The 19495-nt window shown below is 37.7% G+C and overlaps 1 protein-coding gene across 1 annotated transcript in view; it reads right to left on the bottom strand.

Moving 5' to 3' along the window:
• The window catches only part of fras1 (Fraser extracellular matrix complex subunit 1), a 206622-nt gene that overhangs the window by 142539 nt on the left and 44588 nt on the right, over window positions 1–19495 (bottom strand). The window contains 3 exon segments of the mRNA XM_036598414.1: window positions 839–998; window positions 2241–2333; window positions 2960–3067. Of these exon segments, the coding sequence (XP_036454307.1) occupies window positions 839–998; window positions 2241–2333; window positions 2960–3067 (361 nt within the window).

The raw sequence follows: 19495 nt of genomic DNA, 5'->3' as shown, positions 1-19495 counted from the left end.
CCTGAATGCTACATAACATACATGAGTGATGAAAAAATAATGGCCCTGGCAGATGTATAGTACACGGGTTGCAGTGTAGGTGAATCAAAGCATGTTCCTATTTCTGAGGCAAATGCAAACTTGTCAAAGTGCTGCTGTAAAAATTGGAAAACATGGTGTGGCAATTTTACCTTGTAAATACTACAAGACAAGCTGGGCAGATGAAAGTACACATAAATCTCAGGTTTCAAAATAGCTATGACACGTTTTTAGCGATGTGATGTACTTTTGTCCATTTGCATTGCTAACAAAATGACATACAGTGTCTAAACCACTTAAGCATGTCTGTTTGAGATTAGTTAAAAGGGCATTCCGGTTTAAAGCTAGTATTTAATATGTTATTTATTATGCTGTGTTGTATTATGTAAAGCACTATTGCACCCTTTAGCCTCATCAGTTTGCTAGAATTCCTGATTTTGTATTGTTTCTGTGTTTTCGTCCATAGTGTTCTCTCACCCAAAATGCATTACACAAATACATCACACGACCATTGGGACCCCCTATTACGCTCAACAAATCCTGACTATTAGCCACTTATTTAGAGGCTAATAAACACAAATGTGATGCTTACTAGCTTTAGTGATGTAGCACTATGGCCAATTGGTCAGTAATTCCCTTAAGAATTAGCCAGCTACACTGTTAGAAATAAAGGTTCTGGGCTGGAACATTTTTCACTCATCAACGTACAAACAATGTGAACGGTACAACAGTGTTTTTTTGCAGTTGGTCAGGAGTTTTTTTAACACTAGTGTTTTTTTTACTCTGTACTTGGATGGTCTCAGTTGTATGACACTCCTACCTCCATTTTGAGCGCACTTAGGACAGCACTCTCCGACTGGGATGTAAGGGCTCTGACCGCTCCCACAGCTGAGCTGAGGGCAGCCAGGAGGGACGCAGGTCACTTTCCCCAGTGAACATGTACACACTGAGCACTTGGACTCACTCCACTGGCTGTCATGCTGAAGAGACAGAGGAACAGTGAGACAGAGCGAGAGAGGTTAGGAGGTTGTGGGAGAGTGGCTGTTTGCTTATACTGTGTGATGGCATCACCAGTAGCTAAAGACCCCCAAAAGCTCCTTTGTGGTACGTATGTTGTTTTTCACATTAAATTTTTTCTAATACGTTTTTCAGGATATTTACTGTATGTCATAATATATTAGAAATATATGTAAATATACATTTAGGATGTCTATTCTTCTGGAAACATAATCAAGTCTTTCTATTTGAATTACAATGACGTAGTAATGTATGTTATTAGAGATATCAAGGGAGTTTTAATGAGATGTATTTCCTTTAAACAAAATTTGCTATCAGGGTTAATCTTAACTTTTGAAGCTAACAAGTAAAAAGAAGGCTAGAAATATCAGCACTTATATATACACTTATATATATCTGCCTGTTCAGCCTACAGCAGTTTACCTTCACCCATTCATGCTGAATTTATAAGGAGTTAGTTTCCACCCAGGCTGCTTTTTGAATGAGGTACAATATGGGACAATCAGAACAATGTAAAATGTAGGATATGGGCCTTTTGAAATATATCAAAAGGTTATACCTCTAAAATGACAACTTTACTGGAGGAGGGAAAAACCTTTATCACTTTTAATGTATGTAAATGTAATGACATTTCATTCCAAGTAATTTTGAGTCATTTCTGTTGGTCTGTTCATGATTCACACACAATGTAAAGGGCAGCTGATGTGGCAAAATACATTTCAAAACTACACTGTAATATTTAAAAAATATGTCCTATATTTCCTTGAAAATACAAGCTTATGCTTTGGCATATAGGATATGACACAACAAGGTGATGTACAGTTTGTTTAGGAGAAATAAACAGTTGGTTAAAAGCTCTTTAGTTCAATCAGCTGCTCTGCGTTGTTCAAAAGTTTGCGTGAACTTGGTGCAAGTTAATTATGGAATTAGGCCCCTCTGCCAACACAGCCGGCTTCCCTAAGCAAATGCCACTCGAGCTGGAAGCTACACCGTCAGAATCTTAAACAGCGCGCCAAGTGGCTTGTTAGGAGGACGACTTGGACAAACAAGAGTTTCACTGTGTCAGGGAAGAGCGGGACACTAACAAGAACACAATTGTGCATCAACTGAGGCATCAACCACTCAGCACTCCACGAGAAGTGGCAGGATCTGCCAGGAGGCAAGACTGGGGCCTTGTGGGCCTTGTCCACAGGAGTGTCACTTACCCCATAAACTGCCCCCCGGTGCTGGCAGGAGCCGGATGACTGTGGGAAACACTCCGGACAGCACTTGTTAGGAGGGATTCTCAGGCGCTCGCCCTGGGAACACATCCAAACAGCCATGTTAGCATGCTAGCATTAGCCTTAATAGAACTGCTAATTGTCAAAATGAGATATTGATGAATAAGCAAAAGCAGACCATCAGTCAGATAAGCTAATAGCTTTCAAGTTTATAGAAGAATAATAAGAGACAATAAAGGCTTGATAATGCAGGGTTGGGCCTATGCTTCGGTGAGCACAATGGCTAGAGTTTTATTGCAGTTTAAATGGAACCCATTGGAAAAGTTGCCAGAAGAATTGATTGTTGACTCTGCAGAGTTTTACTAGATTGCGTGGTTGCAGGAAAGAACAAAAACAGGAAGTAAAATTTATTGTTCTCATCTTAGCGAAAAGTAGCACGAATATAATAAACCTGCAGCCCATCTATTAGAATGACAATGAGAACATTCAGCCTCCTGCATTCATTTATCTTTCCAGTTATTCATCCATACATACTGCCGTCAGGCTAATCCAACCATCCGTTTATTCATCTTCCAGATTCACCCCCCCCATCCATCCATCCATCTGCTCATTCAGCCATCAATCAACTGATCTGCTCATCCTTCCGTCCATTAATCTATCCGGCAATTTACTTTTAGAATTCAGTCCAGAAGCATCAGTCTTACCCTCTGAAAGTCACATTGAGGATTCTGGCAACGTGTAGCTTTGCAGATGACAACATCGCCGTGGCAGGTGCAGTCTTGACAAGTTTCTGGTTTCCACGATGTATTGTTCTGTAACCAGTAAAAACATGGAAAATCATGAACAAAAGCCCTTTGGCTAAAACTTGTCACACATCTAAACACATGCAGCCTTCGCAATTTATAAAACTTATGATCAATTGCCAATATGGACGCATAATAATGGCAATGTTACAATCCCAATTTATTTTGCTTGCAACATTGAAATCACAATTATTCAGAAACAAGATTTAAAAGTTTTGTTGTACTACATCATCTTTGTTATTCTTTCTGTAAATTAAGTATTATTGGTTTTCATGTTTCATTAAAAAACATGGCTGGCACAATAAGATATTATATGTGTGTGTGTATATATATATATATATATATATATATATACACACACACACACACACATATATATATATATATATATATATATATATATATATATATATATATATATATATATATATATGAACAAATACATTAATTCCAATATGTCACAGTTTACACTGAGAAATAAACTTCCCAAGTTTCCCCAATGTTTATGTTTTACAGAAGGCACGTAAAGAATCAACCCACATTCTAAATGTGGGGGTTCGTGTCTCCTTCCACCACCTGAGAATCTGTCAGGCTGCTGTAATATAAGACGTAATTATAAGATTAAAGTCCCTCTCATTAATGTAGGAGATCTCAGTTTTGTCTCCCAATAGATATAACCTTGGTGAGACTGGAATATCATTACCAAGCCAGTTTCCAAGAGAGTTTGGAAAGGCAAGATCAATTTACATCCCCATAGTGTATGAAAATATGTACCAGCTTCTTATTTGCCCTTCCATCACATATAATCACATAACACTCCCATTCTGTAGAGTCTTATTGGGGTAAAGTGATATGTATGTAAAACTTTGTATTGAGCAGCTTCACTGCCTTATGTGCCTCTCAACGTTAATGAAAACTCTCCCAACGTGTCATTATCAATAACACAGTCAAGGTTCTTTGGCTACACTAAGTTTTCTCAGCTCTTTTTGCTGACTCTGGAACAACGTACATAAATCACAGATGCCTGAATCATTGTCCCCAAAACACTGATTTCCTTCATATTACAACATCTTAAATCAACTGAAAGCACTGTGTGCTCGGCTTGACATTCTTACAAATGGAGGCCCTATTAGAGTCATAGTGCAAATACTTCATTTCTCATTTAGATATCAGATGCTCTGTTGAACCCTTATGTGTCAGAGAGATATAACTGTGCTCTTTCAGGTAACCAATAAAGACACAAACAGTTTCATATGTACAGTTGTGCACATGGTGCCCCTGTTAAAATCACATGTTTTGGTGATGTGTTGATTTTAATGCACAACTACTGTTTATTTGCTGACTTTAACATTTTGGGGAAAAATACATATATAAAACATTATGACCACCTCCTTGTTTCTACACTCATTGTCCATTTTATCAGCTCCACTTACTATATAGCTGCACTTTGTAGTTCTACAATTACAGACTGTAGTCCATCTGTTTCTCTGCATACTTTGTTAGCCCCATTTTACCCTGTTCTTCAGTGGTCAGGACCCCCATGGACCCTCACAGAGCAGGTACTATTTGGGTGGTGGATCATTCTCAGCACTGTAGTAATACTGATGTAGTGGTGGTGTGTTAGTGTGTGTTGCGCTGGTCTGAAAGTATCAGACACAGCAGTACTGCTGGAGTTGCATATATATATATATATATATGCATATGACTGTAATTCAACATTTTGACAGTATAGAACATTAGTAGATAACACTGAGAAAAGTTACCAATGTGTCCCTTTGCTAAAGCTTATCTGATAATCAGAAAGGCTAAAAAAGGAGGTGGCCCCTTGGGGCATTTTAAACCTTTTCATAACACAAAACTCTGCTCAGACAAAGAGCTATTGGATCTATTGGATATATAGGCCTGTAGAACAGTTAGGGTGGGCAATATGGCAATAAAAAGAATATTACCTGCGGCATAACTATGATTTTATGGGCCGTAGTGCAAAAATAGTAATGGAAATGAAAATGACCTTGAACATGCACACTTGTCAACTCACTACATCTCAACAATCATGGGGCTCCAATTTAGACAAATGATCTAAGCTAACAACCTAAGGAGTCCATGTTAAGCGCTACTGGTAGACCTGCATTGCCTGTAGTTCCGCCACTGAATACTGAGATATATGAAGTGGGCTTTTTGAAATTATGTGCAATATGCTTTTGTCTGACTACACCCTCAAACCATCACCTATTGGCAATATAGTTGCAGGAGACTGGGAAGTGCTCATCATGCATTATGGCAGGCCAAGATTACCACTTTCTAAGTATGTTTTCGGTATGCAAAGGAGGAAGCAGCTTATACTGACTGAAAGGCTACTCCTATGAGTGTTCCTAAGTCTAAAGTTTAGGCTGAAGAGCTGTATTCACGGCACCTTCCTTCAAAGACCTGTTTCAGCATGACAGCTAATGTATTAATGCCACAGAGAAGCCTGCTCAAACCTGAGAAAATGTCATGTTTCTGGTCAGAAACCTGCAGGCTAAATTCTGCGTATGGTTTGGTAGTTCCTGCTATAGATATCACACAGTTACAGTCCACACAGAGTTTTCTGTGAAAACAATATGGCTAAAGCTTGCTATGTCAAGCCTACAGGCTACCACTACTGCAGCCTTATTATTGTAATTATACCATTAGCTTAGGTTATATTAATTTGATTGTTTTTTTTTTGTATTCAACATCTTTGATGTAACAAAATTATTTATTCCCATGTTCATATTTCATGAGAGAAGATGTTTCAAGCACTGATTTTGTCTTTAGTAAGCCTGACCATGCTGCTGACCATGAGTTTCAACTGAATGGTTTTAAGACAACATACACTATATGGACAAAAGTAACACCTGCACATTACACCTATAGGGGCTTTTATGACATTCCATTCTAAACTCATAGGCATTAATATGGAGTTGGTCCCTTCTTTACAGCTATAACAGCTTCCACTCTTCTGGGAAGCTTCCTACAAGATTTTGGAGTGAGTCTGTGGGAATTTTTGCTCATTCATCCAGAAGAGCGTTTGTGAGGTCAGACACTGATGTTGGATGAGAGGGTCTGGCTCGCGATCTCCATTCTAGTTCATCTCAAAGGTGTTCGATGGGGTTGAGGTCAGGGCTCTGTGTGGGCCAGTCAAGTTCTTCCATGACAAACTGCCAGTGTTTTTCTATTAAGACTGCAAGGCTATGTGCTTAATTTTATCCACCTGTTAGCAAAGAGTGTGGCTAAAACTCCTAATCTCAATAATTAGGAGGGGTGTCCCCCTATTATTATTATTTTTTTTGGTGTACATGTAGTGTATCTGAGCTGATATAGGACATGGACTACACATTCAAAAAAAAAAATGATTTTGAGACAAATATAATTAACTTGTGTTGTTCAGTGCTCTATTTCATAATAAGAAGAATATACTGTTATATTGCCCAACTTCTACTGAAAATATTGCATAATGATAAGAACAATGTATTGACTTCTCTCAAGAAGGCAAAAAACATGCTAGCAGTAATACGCAAATTCTGCAACATCAACATTAGAAAATGGAAAGTCAGTTTTATCCTTGCACTCTAATTTCCATCCATCTGAATGGCCTTCTAATAGCAATGAAAAACATGTATGACAAAGGAGTATACAAGGTTTTTCATGTTTGACCTTAAAACCTGATTTGTGATGCATTGAATTAATTTGCTTCAAATATGTACACTGTTGCCACATGAAGAAGATATTTCATCAACATAAGTTTACTTTTTGCAGTGACTGTATCGAGATATACAATGTATTTCTCTAATAATCTAGAGTACAATCTAATAAATTCAATGTTTTTGTAGTCTTCTTTGGAAGTTAGCAATAAGGAGACCAACACATGTGAGCATAAGCATAAATAAAAACAAGAAAACCGAGTTGAATGTCTGGGCTGCTCGGAGTCGCATGATAATTGAGATTTATGTGAAAGCCTCTGTATTCACTTACTGATCATAAATCCCTTCTGCTTGAATTTCAATTCACATATCACTGACAGCTATCCTGGGAAGCCATCCTGACATTCTGAGCGGGTGATGACAGCCCGAACGTTTCGGCACGGCACCTGAAGTGCCTCTTGGCACAGATGTCTTAATGGGAGTAGCTTTGAATGACCGGCTGTGCTACCTCATATTACAGCCAATAAGTTAGCAGACTGTCCAGAGAGGTAGTATGGAGCCTCGTGGTTTAGAAATAATCCAGGCTGTGGCAGAAGAAGAATTTAAAACTTGAAATATCCGTCTGAACCTGATGAGACACAGCCATTTATGCCTCAAACGTTGTAAGGATCCTAACACCCCGTCTCCTACCCTTTTTTTGACGTGCATTCACCAAGATTTTAGCCTGCATTGATTCCTAACTTCATTCTTGCTCCTTACTTTTATTATCGCTACTATTTCATTAATAACTCTTAAACGGGCATGCTGTTGTCACTTATGTTGTTGCAGTGAGGCCTCCAAAGATCCATGAGGATAGCAGGATTACAGCTGGGTTTAGAGAGAATTCTGTCAGATTATAGTCGAATTCATACAGAATCTTGTCAGATTACAGTCAGGTTTAGGCTGTATTTTGACAGATTATAATCAGATTATGGAAGAATATTGTCAGACTACAGTTAGGTACAATTCTGTTGGGCTACAGTTGGGTTCAGAAAGAATTTTGACAGATTATAGTCAGGTTCAGACAAAATTTTGTCAGATTACAGTTGGGCTCAGACAGAATTGGGTCAGTCTGCAGTTAAGTTCAGACAGAATTCTGTCAGGGTACCACTACGTTTGGACCAAAATGTCTAGAACGATTAAAGCTCTTGCAGGAATGTATGGGAACACAATCTAGGCCACACAACCTCACTAACTGAAAGACTGAGATAGAGTAAAAGTAAGCACTGCCACAATAACGAATCCTGCACTACCATTAAGTTTCAGATTGCTTTTGGAACAGAGTGAAGTGTACGTGCAGCAGTAGCTTTAGCAGCAAACTGCAGCTGTTGAAAACCACTGCTGATAGACACTTGTTTGCTTTTCATCGCAAGTATAGGGGAGAACAGCTGCAGAATTAAAACAAAAATCAGCTCCTGGGGCTGGCCTTAGTGGAGAAGGCTTCGCCTGATAACACCCTGCACACGCCTAATCTTAATTAAAATAAAAGGCACCATCACTTCCAAAACCCCCGTCATTTCTTCAGATTTCATAAATAGTAATCTAAGTGAACAGATCAAGGGCTTAAAGAATAAGGTTGCATCAACATGCCGAATCCGTCTCCATTGTCTTGTCGTCAACACTTTGCATGCTTGTTTCCTGACATTGATTTTCTGTTGCAGTGCTAGCTTACATAAATGAGAAGCCACCCTAGTGAATGAATTTTTAATAGCTGGTTTCTCTTATGACAGAGTCTGCACTGTGCTTATCTAGCAGTCTCTGCTAGATAGTTCTTTGAGCGCACCACACACGCCGGAGCCACATACTAATGGAATTTTGCTCAGCTGAGCAGCGATGCGTCTCAGAGACAATGTAAGGCGGGAAGACTGAGTGATACTGTGTGTGAGACTAAGAGAGATATTATTACGCTACATATGACTACCAGACCTACAGTTAGTCTTCGACAAGTATGAACATTTTGTGACCGATACCAATTTAGTCATGGTTAATTCCACCCACTAGCTAATACTCCCCCTATCACACAGTGCTACCACACTGGGAGGGTGAACTGCGCTAACGTGATGTCATTGGCCAGCTAAACATGCAGGAAGGAGAATGTTAACTGACAAATATGTCAGCTAACAGTTGCCTGTGTTGGCTTACTGGTAAAAATAATGATATTTTCTATGTTTTATTGATTTTTTTCTCAATAATGTCTAGTATTTTCTCAATATATCACTTCACCCAACACATGCCATCTAATGCAGCTTAGACCTACTTTTTATTATTAGTTTATATGCTTTTTTAAACTTCAAGTTAACTGTTTTAAAGGAGCAATTTGTAAGATTTTTAGCATAAAACTTTCCCAAATTAAATAAAATTATCAACAGAATGTGAACAAGTAACGGTCTTGATGTTATGTCAAAGATTTTTGAGTTGCAAAGCTATCTACTGACGTTAGCATGCTAACTAGCTGCCCCAGCCCGTCCCATCTCGTAATAACACTTTGTACCTCAAGAGGCGATAATGAGTAACTGTAGCTTTGAGTCTGTCATCAGCTCAACATGAGTGAATGAAAAAGTGGCATGTCCGCTCCTGGCAAGAAACCACGCTCAGCAGCAAAGAAAAGAAGTGACATGAATAGAAGCAAAACAAGACTTAACACTGGCGTTGCTTTTCACTGCTGGAGACAGCTCTTGGCAAGTGAAGGGATTAAGTTTGATGCTGACCTTGCAACGTTTCTTCTAGACTAGTAAGTAAACAGGAGAGGAGTGAAGAGGGAGGAGCAGGGACTGTGTGGAGTATGAATTCGACAGGTTGTGTCCTGCTCCTTTAAAGAAAGTTTTTCATAAAAATTGTTTATCAAATAATGAAGAATAACCTAACATCTTTTGAAAACTACTTTTTAGTTTTAATAGCTGTGAAAGCAAACATGTGCATTCGTGAGCTCATTCTGGTTTAGGTTTGTGGCAGCTTGTGTGCTTACAGCACCAATTGCAGGAGAACCTTCAGACTGCAACATGTGCTCTAAATGAGGGTTTTCCAAAGCCATTCTCACATCCTTTATTTTAAAAACTGACCTGTTTTCTGTTGTTATAGCATAGTCACTTTCGAGTTCAAGCAACAGATGCCTCTGGAAAACCATGCAGTATTATATTTTCACAGTTTTCGTAACTCTTCTAAACCACCTGGACACTTAAGCTGTAAGGAAAATGCTGGGATTTTGTCTGAGACAGAATGTTGCACTCTGGGAAACTCACGGCAGAGACAATGGAGAATTTACTCTACTGTAGCCTAATGGCTTTTAAATGTTCCATAATAACCGAATATTTTAACAGTAAATGTGAATAACACATTATGTGTACATATAATTTAATATTATTTAGCAAGCTGTTTAAAGGTAAATTAGGCTTCTCTGTCAGTCCTCTACCCCAACACGGTGATTGACAGACATCTGATTACATCAACCTATGGCCCAGGTCTGATCCTAACCACCCAGAGAAAGTGACGGGTAGAATCAGACCTGGGTGATAGCGAGAGGCCAACAACTCTGTTGGATTTCTGGCCACGGCAGCAGCATTGGGATATACTTTACAATCTCTCACCTGCGCTTGTCACAATACCAGAATTTTAATTTTGATACCAATACCAAATGTAGTACTGCTCAAATGCTTAATACAAAATGATACTATGCCGAAAAACTCATCACTGTCTCAACACGAAATATTTTTTGGATTGAAAAATGACCAAATTCAGGTAAAATACTTGGTGAACTTGGTGCTAGCCTATTTAAATAAAATCATAATATAGGCTGACATCATTTAATAATGTCAAAAATGAAACAGCCTCCAATAGTTTCAAATTTACCAGTACAGCTTGTTACAATATAAAACAAACTACTAAATGTTGTTAGTTTATCAGTGGGATTTTTGCTGATTCAGATAAATCTGCAGGACATTATATCAGTATGTGAACCCAGACTGCAATCCCAAACACCGTTATTTGCTATTCAAAGTACATTTGGTTTATAACTTCATAAGTATACTGTCACACACAATATATCATCACTGTGGGCCAAAAACCTTTTATCTCTAAAACTGATAATGTCACGGGAGAGAACATTCTTAAAATTTCAATGTAAATTTTATTAAATTTTGGATCATGTATATTAGTCCTTTCATTATGAATTTTTCACACAATGTAAAGGGCAGCTGGAATTTTCAAATTACTATTAAAAAATGAAAAACCAATAAAAATGGAGTTACAAGGTTTTGTTCCGACAGCGATGATACGCAGGCTGAAGGTGTTTAGCATGAACTGGACTTCTTTGGAGTTCCCCTCATTAATTCATGCATTCTCAACCCCCATTTTGAGGCCACAGCACTCACACATTCAGGAGGAGCTAAAAGAAGCAAGTCACTAAACATAAACATTAACCGCGCTCATGCGGCCGGGCTGCTTTTAGAAATGCCCATTCAGGTGACCCCTTTGACCCCTACTGAGGAACCATAGCTCAAGTGACAGAGTCAGAATGGCTGCCGTGAAGCTGTCAAAACCCACTTTAGCATTTGTCGCTGGCATGTCAGGTACTTTTCAGTCAGTACCACACCAGGTGTTTTTGTTGAAGACCCACTGCAGCATTCCCAACGACATTAGTGCTGAAAATGAGAACGATTCAATATAATAGTGCACAGGAGTATACCAGCAGCATGCAACAAGCCAAATACCAATTAGAAAACTCCTCTGCATATGGATAAAACATTAGTTTTGTGATTATATGGAGACAAACTGTGATTGCAGTACACCTTGCAATACATTAAAACGCATTAGTGAATCCATATGACATGGTTAAAGATCATTAACCAAAAGAATTTACTTTTGCAGTACATAAATACCTTAATTCATCAAAACACCATCTGAAGCACAGCACATGGTAGAAAGTATTGTGATTGGCTGGAGGACTCAGCAGTCCCTAGCAGTATTCCAAATGCCAGTATCACAATAAAGACGGTGCACCCACAACTCTGCATGTTTGTGCCTTACATTGGCATAATTTTCCCTTCATTAACCTCCTTATCAAACTGCTAAGTCCTAGTAAAGCTACAGTTCCCATAGCTAGCAAATACAGAAGATGCAAAAAAACCAGATGAGGAGCAAATGTTGTCAAGTGACTATACGTCATTGGTGTCATCACTGTTATAAAACAACCTTGTCTCTCAGAAACAGTAACTTTACAGGAGTAGTAAAAAAACCTTTTTAACCTTAATGTACATTAATGTAACAGGATTTTATCCCAAGTCATTTTAAACATTTTCTATACTGGTCCACTCATCATTAAATGAACAGAAAATGAAAAGTGATGCTGAAATTTTTCGAAAAGTATAAAAAACAAACAAACAAACAAAAAATGAAAAAATGAAAGAAAGCTACGAGGTTTTGATACGATAGCAAAGATTGTTATCCTGAAGTTCTTTGCTTTACTTAATTGCATGACAGGGTTTGATGTACAGTCATATGCAATATACTTATATATTTTCATTTCATCACATTTTGTTAATTTTCTAAGCAAAAATAAGTAAACACAACCTCTACAGAGAACAGCATTACAGCTGCTAACAAACACTAAAGCTCAATGGTCACCTAAATAGCCCACATCGTTTCTGCAAACTTCTCTCAACTTGCTTAAATTGCATCCAGGGGTTCAATAAGACTTGCCGAAATGGTTTAGAGCACAATATGAATAACTCCTAACTATAAAATGAACTAAATCTCACTGCTACAGGCAGCAATTTCAGACTACACTATTCTCTATATTTATAAACTGGACACAGGTCGAGCAGGTTGAGATAAATTTTGAGGATGCATTTTTACAGAAATGATTTAGGCTATTTGGGTGATTATTGAATTCTAGTGTTTGCTAGTAAAGTTAGGCTTGCAACTCCAGTTCTAAACAAAAGAAGCAAAATTTTGACTCCAAAACATGTCTCAGCCAATTTACTACACCTGGGGTAAAACATGAGGAGTTGTGTAAATTAGATTTTTTTGCCAAACCAATCATTGGTCATGTCATTTTTCAATGTGATATGCGTCAATGTGCCATAACTTTTGCACAGGCCCCATATTAAAGTTTTTTTCCCAATATGTTAAATTCAGCTGATAAACAATAATTGTGCATTATTTGTGCAGAAGCGTGTTCTCTGTAGAGGACATGTTCACTTATTACACTTAGAAAGTCAACAAAACATGTCATTTGACCAGGGATAATCAATCTTTAGCATACGACTGTATGGTTTGTTTCAGTCATGAACTGGGTATGCTTTGACTGGAGCCTGGCACAGCTAAAATCAAAGCACGGGAAGAGCGTATAAACAGTTAGACGTGGCTCTACATTCTCTGCTTTCGGTCTAACTGACATGTTTAAGCTAACAGAGTCTTGTATAGGGGCAATGGGTAAGCTGCGATATATATATAAACTTTCTGGTTTGTCTACAGCATCTGCAGGGAGCATGTTTGATAAATCTGTTCAGCAGGGGAAGCGACATCTTTGGTAGGCCTCTAAGGTAAAGTTCAGATCCACACCATTTACCACAGACAAACAGCTTAGTCACTGCCTATGGAGAATCCTCCAATATATCTTCCATTGCTGTAGTGTTATTAGGGCAGTTTCACAGCTTCATAGCTGCAGCATTATACTCTGCATGCACTCAGAGCCTTTACTGCTTTAAGCACACAGTAAAACACTAAAGTAGTGTCTTAGATGGCCAACACTTTCCTTTTCCCATTTTAAAGTCTGATTAGTTAAACTCTGGAGGGTCAGTCGCCGAGCCAGCAGAAGGTAATTGAACTGAAATTGAGTTGACCTTGATTTATGCCGTAACAAGGCTGCCAAAACCTGAACTGTTCCACTGGCTAATTCGATTACGAAGCGCACTACATCGTGTCCCCAGCCAATTTGGCTCACTAAAGCAGTGGCTCATGGTTCAGGTCTTTCATTACATATACAGAGTGGTCAGTAACACACTGGACTTGAAAGATGAGGTTCTATAGTACATTAGATTTGAAATGAATTAATAACTCATCATGTATAAAATTAAAATGCATTCTGTCAACTTTATTTTCAGGGTATATGGACCTCTGTACCAAGTATTCAGACCTTGGATATTTAAAAGGATTATGTTATGCTTTATTTAGACTAAAGGCATTCATTTAGATAGTAATAAGCTAAATATATATGTAAAATAATCATTTATAGGGTACTTTCTATTGGGAGGTGTCTGTCCCAAACTACTAAAACCCTAATGCCTCAATATCAACATGTGAAAATAATACTTAAAATTTAGTGACATTGAAAGATTTGGATGCAACATAAATTTAGTTTTTAAATAAAAACTTATTTAAAAAAATGCTGCCCCACATTTTTATGTCACTACCGAAACACAGTTTTAGTCTGTAGGCGGCACCTTATGTTAACCATGCCATTTTAGAGCAGGAAGCGAGACTGCATCCCTGTTTCCTCATGGCCACAAGGTGACCCAAAGTCTGAAAAACAGCGTGTAACATTACGAAGTCACTACTGAAACACATATTTTCTGAAATTAAGTTTAACTTTGAACTTTTTTGTGTTTAATGAAAAATACTATAATTTTATGTGTAAACTGTTCAAAACTGTGTTTGCTAGTCATGTACTGGCTAGCATTTTTGAGTTATGCTCAAAATTAGCTAAAACTGTCACTACCGCAACATTTACCACTGAAACATCTGGAAGTTTCAGAGGAGTTATTATTGTATTGGTAGTGACAAAATGGAATGTTCAATTATGTGTTTATATAAAAAAATAAACATGATTAAGGTACAGGGCCATTCAAAGCAAAATGATTTTAGTATAAAGTCCAAGACTCCAAATCAGGTAAGTAATCAGATAATTGGCTGCTCAGTTTTTTCTTGGCTTGCTGTGAATGTGATCAGGCTATTCTCTGGATTAAATGACAATAACACAAAACACCACAGTATCACAGTAGGAAAATTCACAGTGTGCAAAAGTTAGCCTTACACAAGAGAGCTAACACAATGTTTAGACCTGAAACATTAGGAGTCAAAGTCAACAGCATGGTACAATTTTAAGAAGCAAGAATGTGACGGTGAACTTAGCAACAGAAAACAACCAGGTAGTCGGGGCTCCAGAATAACCTTTTTTTCAGAACCATCCCAGAACATATTGTCAGCCATGCCAAAGTGAAAAATGACCTTTAAAAATATGAAATAGTTTTGTTTACATTACATTTCACTTTTGAATTTGTGTACTACCACCATATTATGGATTCCCAAAAATGACAAATGGCAGATAGAAATATATGTACATGCTCAGCGCACACACACACACACACACACACACACACACATACAAACAAATTTATGGTCCATAAATCCATTTATATACACATGACAGAGTATTTGTATCAGAAGCTTTTTGCAATGGGCATCAGAAATAGCTACTACACAGCAATTATTAACAGTTTATTTATCGTCATTTATGGTTGGCTTTAGAATAAGAATTGAGCAAGACTATATATTTCTGCCCTGAGATACAATTTTGCTCTGAAATGGTTAAATGCTTGGGCTGTTCATAGTTCTCTCTATTTAAATGGCCTTCTTAACACATAAGGAGTCGCCATGCTTTAGTGAAGCTTGCTGAAGACAACAGCTGCACTAGACCAGCTCTGCTGTATCAATGTGGGCTTTAACACATTCAAATGTATTCAGTTCTTGCACTTTAATTGCTTCCTCCACAACTTCTTTGCAACGCCAGCCTAGCATGATTATATGCTAATTTCTTGCAAGGCAAGCGGTGAAGCTAAGAGGCCAGAGGAAGCCGAGGAACGTCGAAAGCTATTTGACAGCTTCAAATGGGCACATCTTATTTTGGGGGTATATTAAAACAGTATAAAAGGCCATAATGCCTGTCTTTTGGATTCAGGGGAGGGGTAGAGTTTTTGTCCATAAGGTTCTGCAGGTTTCTCATCAAGGAGCAAATACAGCAATTATTATCCTGAAGAATAATTTATCTGTCCCAGATTTCAGGATGTGGATTTCTTTTCCAAAGCACACATACCTCAACTTGAGTTAGATACTGGAAAGTCCAACAGCCTTTAAAAAAGGAGTCTGCTAAGATATTAGTTAGGAGTGCACAAGCTCTGACTTTTCAAAGACTCAGTTTAACTCTTTATGGAAGTTCAATCCACGGTGATGCCACAGCTATCCGCAATTGGGAGTCCAAGGAAGCACAATTGGCCTTTTTGTGGGTACATTGTCAGAAAAAAGGTACCAAACTAAAAGGTTACATCTCAGGAACCTTTAGTCAGGGAACATAACTGTTCCATAACCCACTGAAATTATGTTTTCTAAGTTGTATTCACTCCAAACACCCCAACTCGTTTACAACCTTTTATTTTCTTCTTCTGTTTTAAAACACTAGGTTAAACATATTTAAGCTACAAAATTTGGCCTAAAACCACTTTTGTACCTTTGAGGGTACATTTACCTTATTGGTACCTTGATGAATGAAAAATGTACCTGCACAGAACCTTTATTTCTAACAGTGTATGACATTTAAGTTGTTTTTTGTACCAAAAACAGCCATAATTTATTGTTACATGACTATTTTCAAATATGTCTCTATTCCTTAGAATTAGACAAATCTTTTTATTTGTTACTGTGCCTGATATATGTAAATCTGTTCTGATTGGTTGTCATGTACTGTCAATTTGCCAGTGTTTACATACTACATTAAACTCTTTTTTTTGACAAAAATGAGGATTTTAATATTTGAACTTCAGGTCAATTCTTACAGTCCTAATATTTATATTTCATCCCAATTAAATGGCAAAATGTCTCCCTTCAAGGTAACTTTTAGCTCCCATACTTCTGTCTGTATGTAGTCAGGAAATGGGTTATAATTTCCACAGGAGACTTCCCTTGTAAATGACTTGGAAGCTCACCAGACCACTTTAATTATAGACTAAATGTCAGATATAGAAGCAAAGCAATGCTGTTGCCAGGCTTTTAAATTAATGGCCTTGCACCTGTATAGCTGCACAGAATCAGAATCAGAAGTGTATTCACAATATGCATTAACATGTGCTATGTGTTTGTCTTAGGCGCCGTTTATACCTGTGGTTTAGTTCTCTTGATCTGGACCAAAGCAGAAAATGATCCACTGTTGTATTTTAGTTCAGGTTTGTTTAGTGTTCAGACTGAAATACTTCATATCAAACCGAAAGATGTAAACAAGAGTCATATAAGTAAAAAGTAGGGCAGATTTTAGGATGTCTAATAACTGTTATAACTGTAATAATGCAAGAATAAAAATTGAAAATGGTAAAACAGCACAGTGCATTAGATATACTACGAGCAAGTTAAACAATAGCAGAGCATGCCAGAATTCTGTCTAGCCAGTCTGATTAATAAGAGAAATCGCCAGAGGAAAAAAGATTACGATCTACTGCACTGCAGTCATTTTTGAGGGAAAAAACCTCTGAGCTGTGTGGCCTGTGTTAATGGGAAGGTGAAGAAGGACAGTAGAGAAAGAGGCTGAAGAACAAGAGGATGAGAACACCATACAGCAAGTTTCAGAAGAAAGATAAACTAGTTGTTTCAGTGGGAAATCAGTAAATCCTACTGACTGAGGGAGAGGATTGCAATATCAGACCAACTCTAGTGCAAAAAAGATGAAAACGCACCAGAATTTTGCCTCATTTACAAAACATCATAAGCAGAGCAGAGTGACTAAAAACAAAAAGCACACCAAAATTATATTCTGTTGATTGTGTACACTGTACACATGACTCTGTTGTAACTTAAAAAGTAATCTGGTTGCCTTAAAATTTTGAGTTCAACTTTAAATTATGAGATAACAAATGGAAAACACAGTTTATTCTTCTATTTAAACACTGAATTGCATTTTACAGTGTAGTTATGGTTGCAATTTTCCTTCTTTAAAGTCAAACTAAAATTCTAATCAAGCTTTCCACCTTAACTAGGATTCATCTTACAGTATCATTTAAAAGACAAAATTCCTGGATGACTTTTACAGATTCTAAAATGTATTGAGTTTTGATTATGTCACCCTGCACCAGTGGGTGGGGAAAAAAATATTAACCATTAATATCATGTTTCACCTCCCACTCCCATCAACCCACCTATCACTGAGTAAAACAATCAGAGACCCACTTATACCATGTTTCAGTCAAAAATGTCACCTTTTTTGTTTTTTGAATTTAATCTAGGGCTGTTAAAGGATTCAAATAATTAATCATGATTAATCACATTAGAATGTGTTGTTAATATACAGTAAATGGTTCCAACTCTTCCATCTTTGTAGCTTCTCGCTTTCATTCATACTTATGGATTCTTGTTACAGTGGATGCATGAGGGGAACTGTCTTTCCACTTTGCTGTTGCTTTTGTTAGTTTGCTGCTCTTTGATTAATTCATAGATCTCCTGTGTGCACTGTCCTGTGTGGTCTCCTTAAGGTCTCGCTTGAAAAGCCTTTTAAAAAAAATGTGAAAAGTACAATCACAGCTACAATCACAGATCATAGAAACACACAGCACGAGCACTGCGCTTTACATCCCTGTCCCTCATAGCCAAAAAGTTGGTTAAAAGTCCAAAAAGTCCAGGTTTTGAAGCAGTTTGGTAGAATGATCAATATTCAAATTCAACTAAGCTAATGCTGCTTGTGAATATGGACAAACTCTGAAGAAAATCATACTGTAGGCTATAAAAATAAAAAATCAAGATGCATAAAGTATTGTTTTATAATCACATCATGGCAAACTGAATTAAAACCAAACTGATTTATGAGTTCCTGTGAGAATCCCACCCGTATTTCAAATTTAAAATATATCGGAGCTACAGTATTGCACTGTTCAATATGACTAGAATTGGCTGGCGATGTTTTAACAGCTGGTCCCAAAACTTCCAGAACTTTCACAGACCTTGAATAGTTTATACTGAGCCATCTGATACACAGTGCAAATAACTACAGAGAACATGTGCCCAAGGACCATCCAAATCAATTATTCATGTGCAAAAACGTAAGAAAAGCAGAAAGGGAGACTCCTCTACCTAGCTTTACCTTTTGCACTCAACTGGACCTTTCTACCTTGGTCACCTGCGAATGCACTCTTGGAGGCTACTAGGTGTATGTGGACATGAGAAAGAAAGTCGATAAATTATTCAAAACAAATTGCTTTGCTCGTGGCAGCACTGTGAAGTTCTCAGGGTGGGCAGCGCCAGCTGTCTCTCTGTACGACAATGTAGAAGTGAACGCTGTAACTTTGAAGCCAGACTCGCCTCACGCGAACAGTTGCTGTTACTGAAGAATGCTCGCAATGTGGGGTTTGTTACTGTTTAACTTCCACCTGCTTTATGGGAATTTATGCCTGTAGACTATTAAAATGCCAAGGTGAACTCGGTTATCTATTTAAACAAGTTATTACTCATTATATTAATGTACCTGCTGTAAAAATAGTTGTTCGCTACTGTAAACCCCAAAACACTGCCTACTAAAATGGCACATATTTTAAACTTTTCTCACATTTTATTTTTTCCCCTTGATTAATTATAAAAAGATGCTGCTACTTTGAGTCAATTTATGTGGTTTTCTGTACCAAAAACAGTCATAACTCACTTTTACATGACCAGTTTCCAACCTTTCTTCATCTCTTCGTATTAAACAGGCTGTTTTTGTTATTGTGCC

The sequence above is a fragment of the Colossoma macropomum genome, unplaced genomic scaffold (assembly GCF_904425465.1).
Source record: "Colossoma macropomum unplaced genomic scaffold, Colossoma_macropomum, whole genome shotgun sequence".
NCBI classification, from domain to species: Eukaryota; Metazoa; Chordata; class Actinopteri; order Characiformes; family Serrasalmidae; genus Colossoma; species Colossoma macropomum.
Note: the sequence above shows the minus strand (reverse complement) of the source record. Positions and strands in the feature narration are given on the sequence as shown.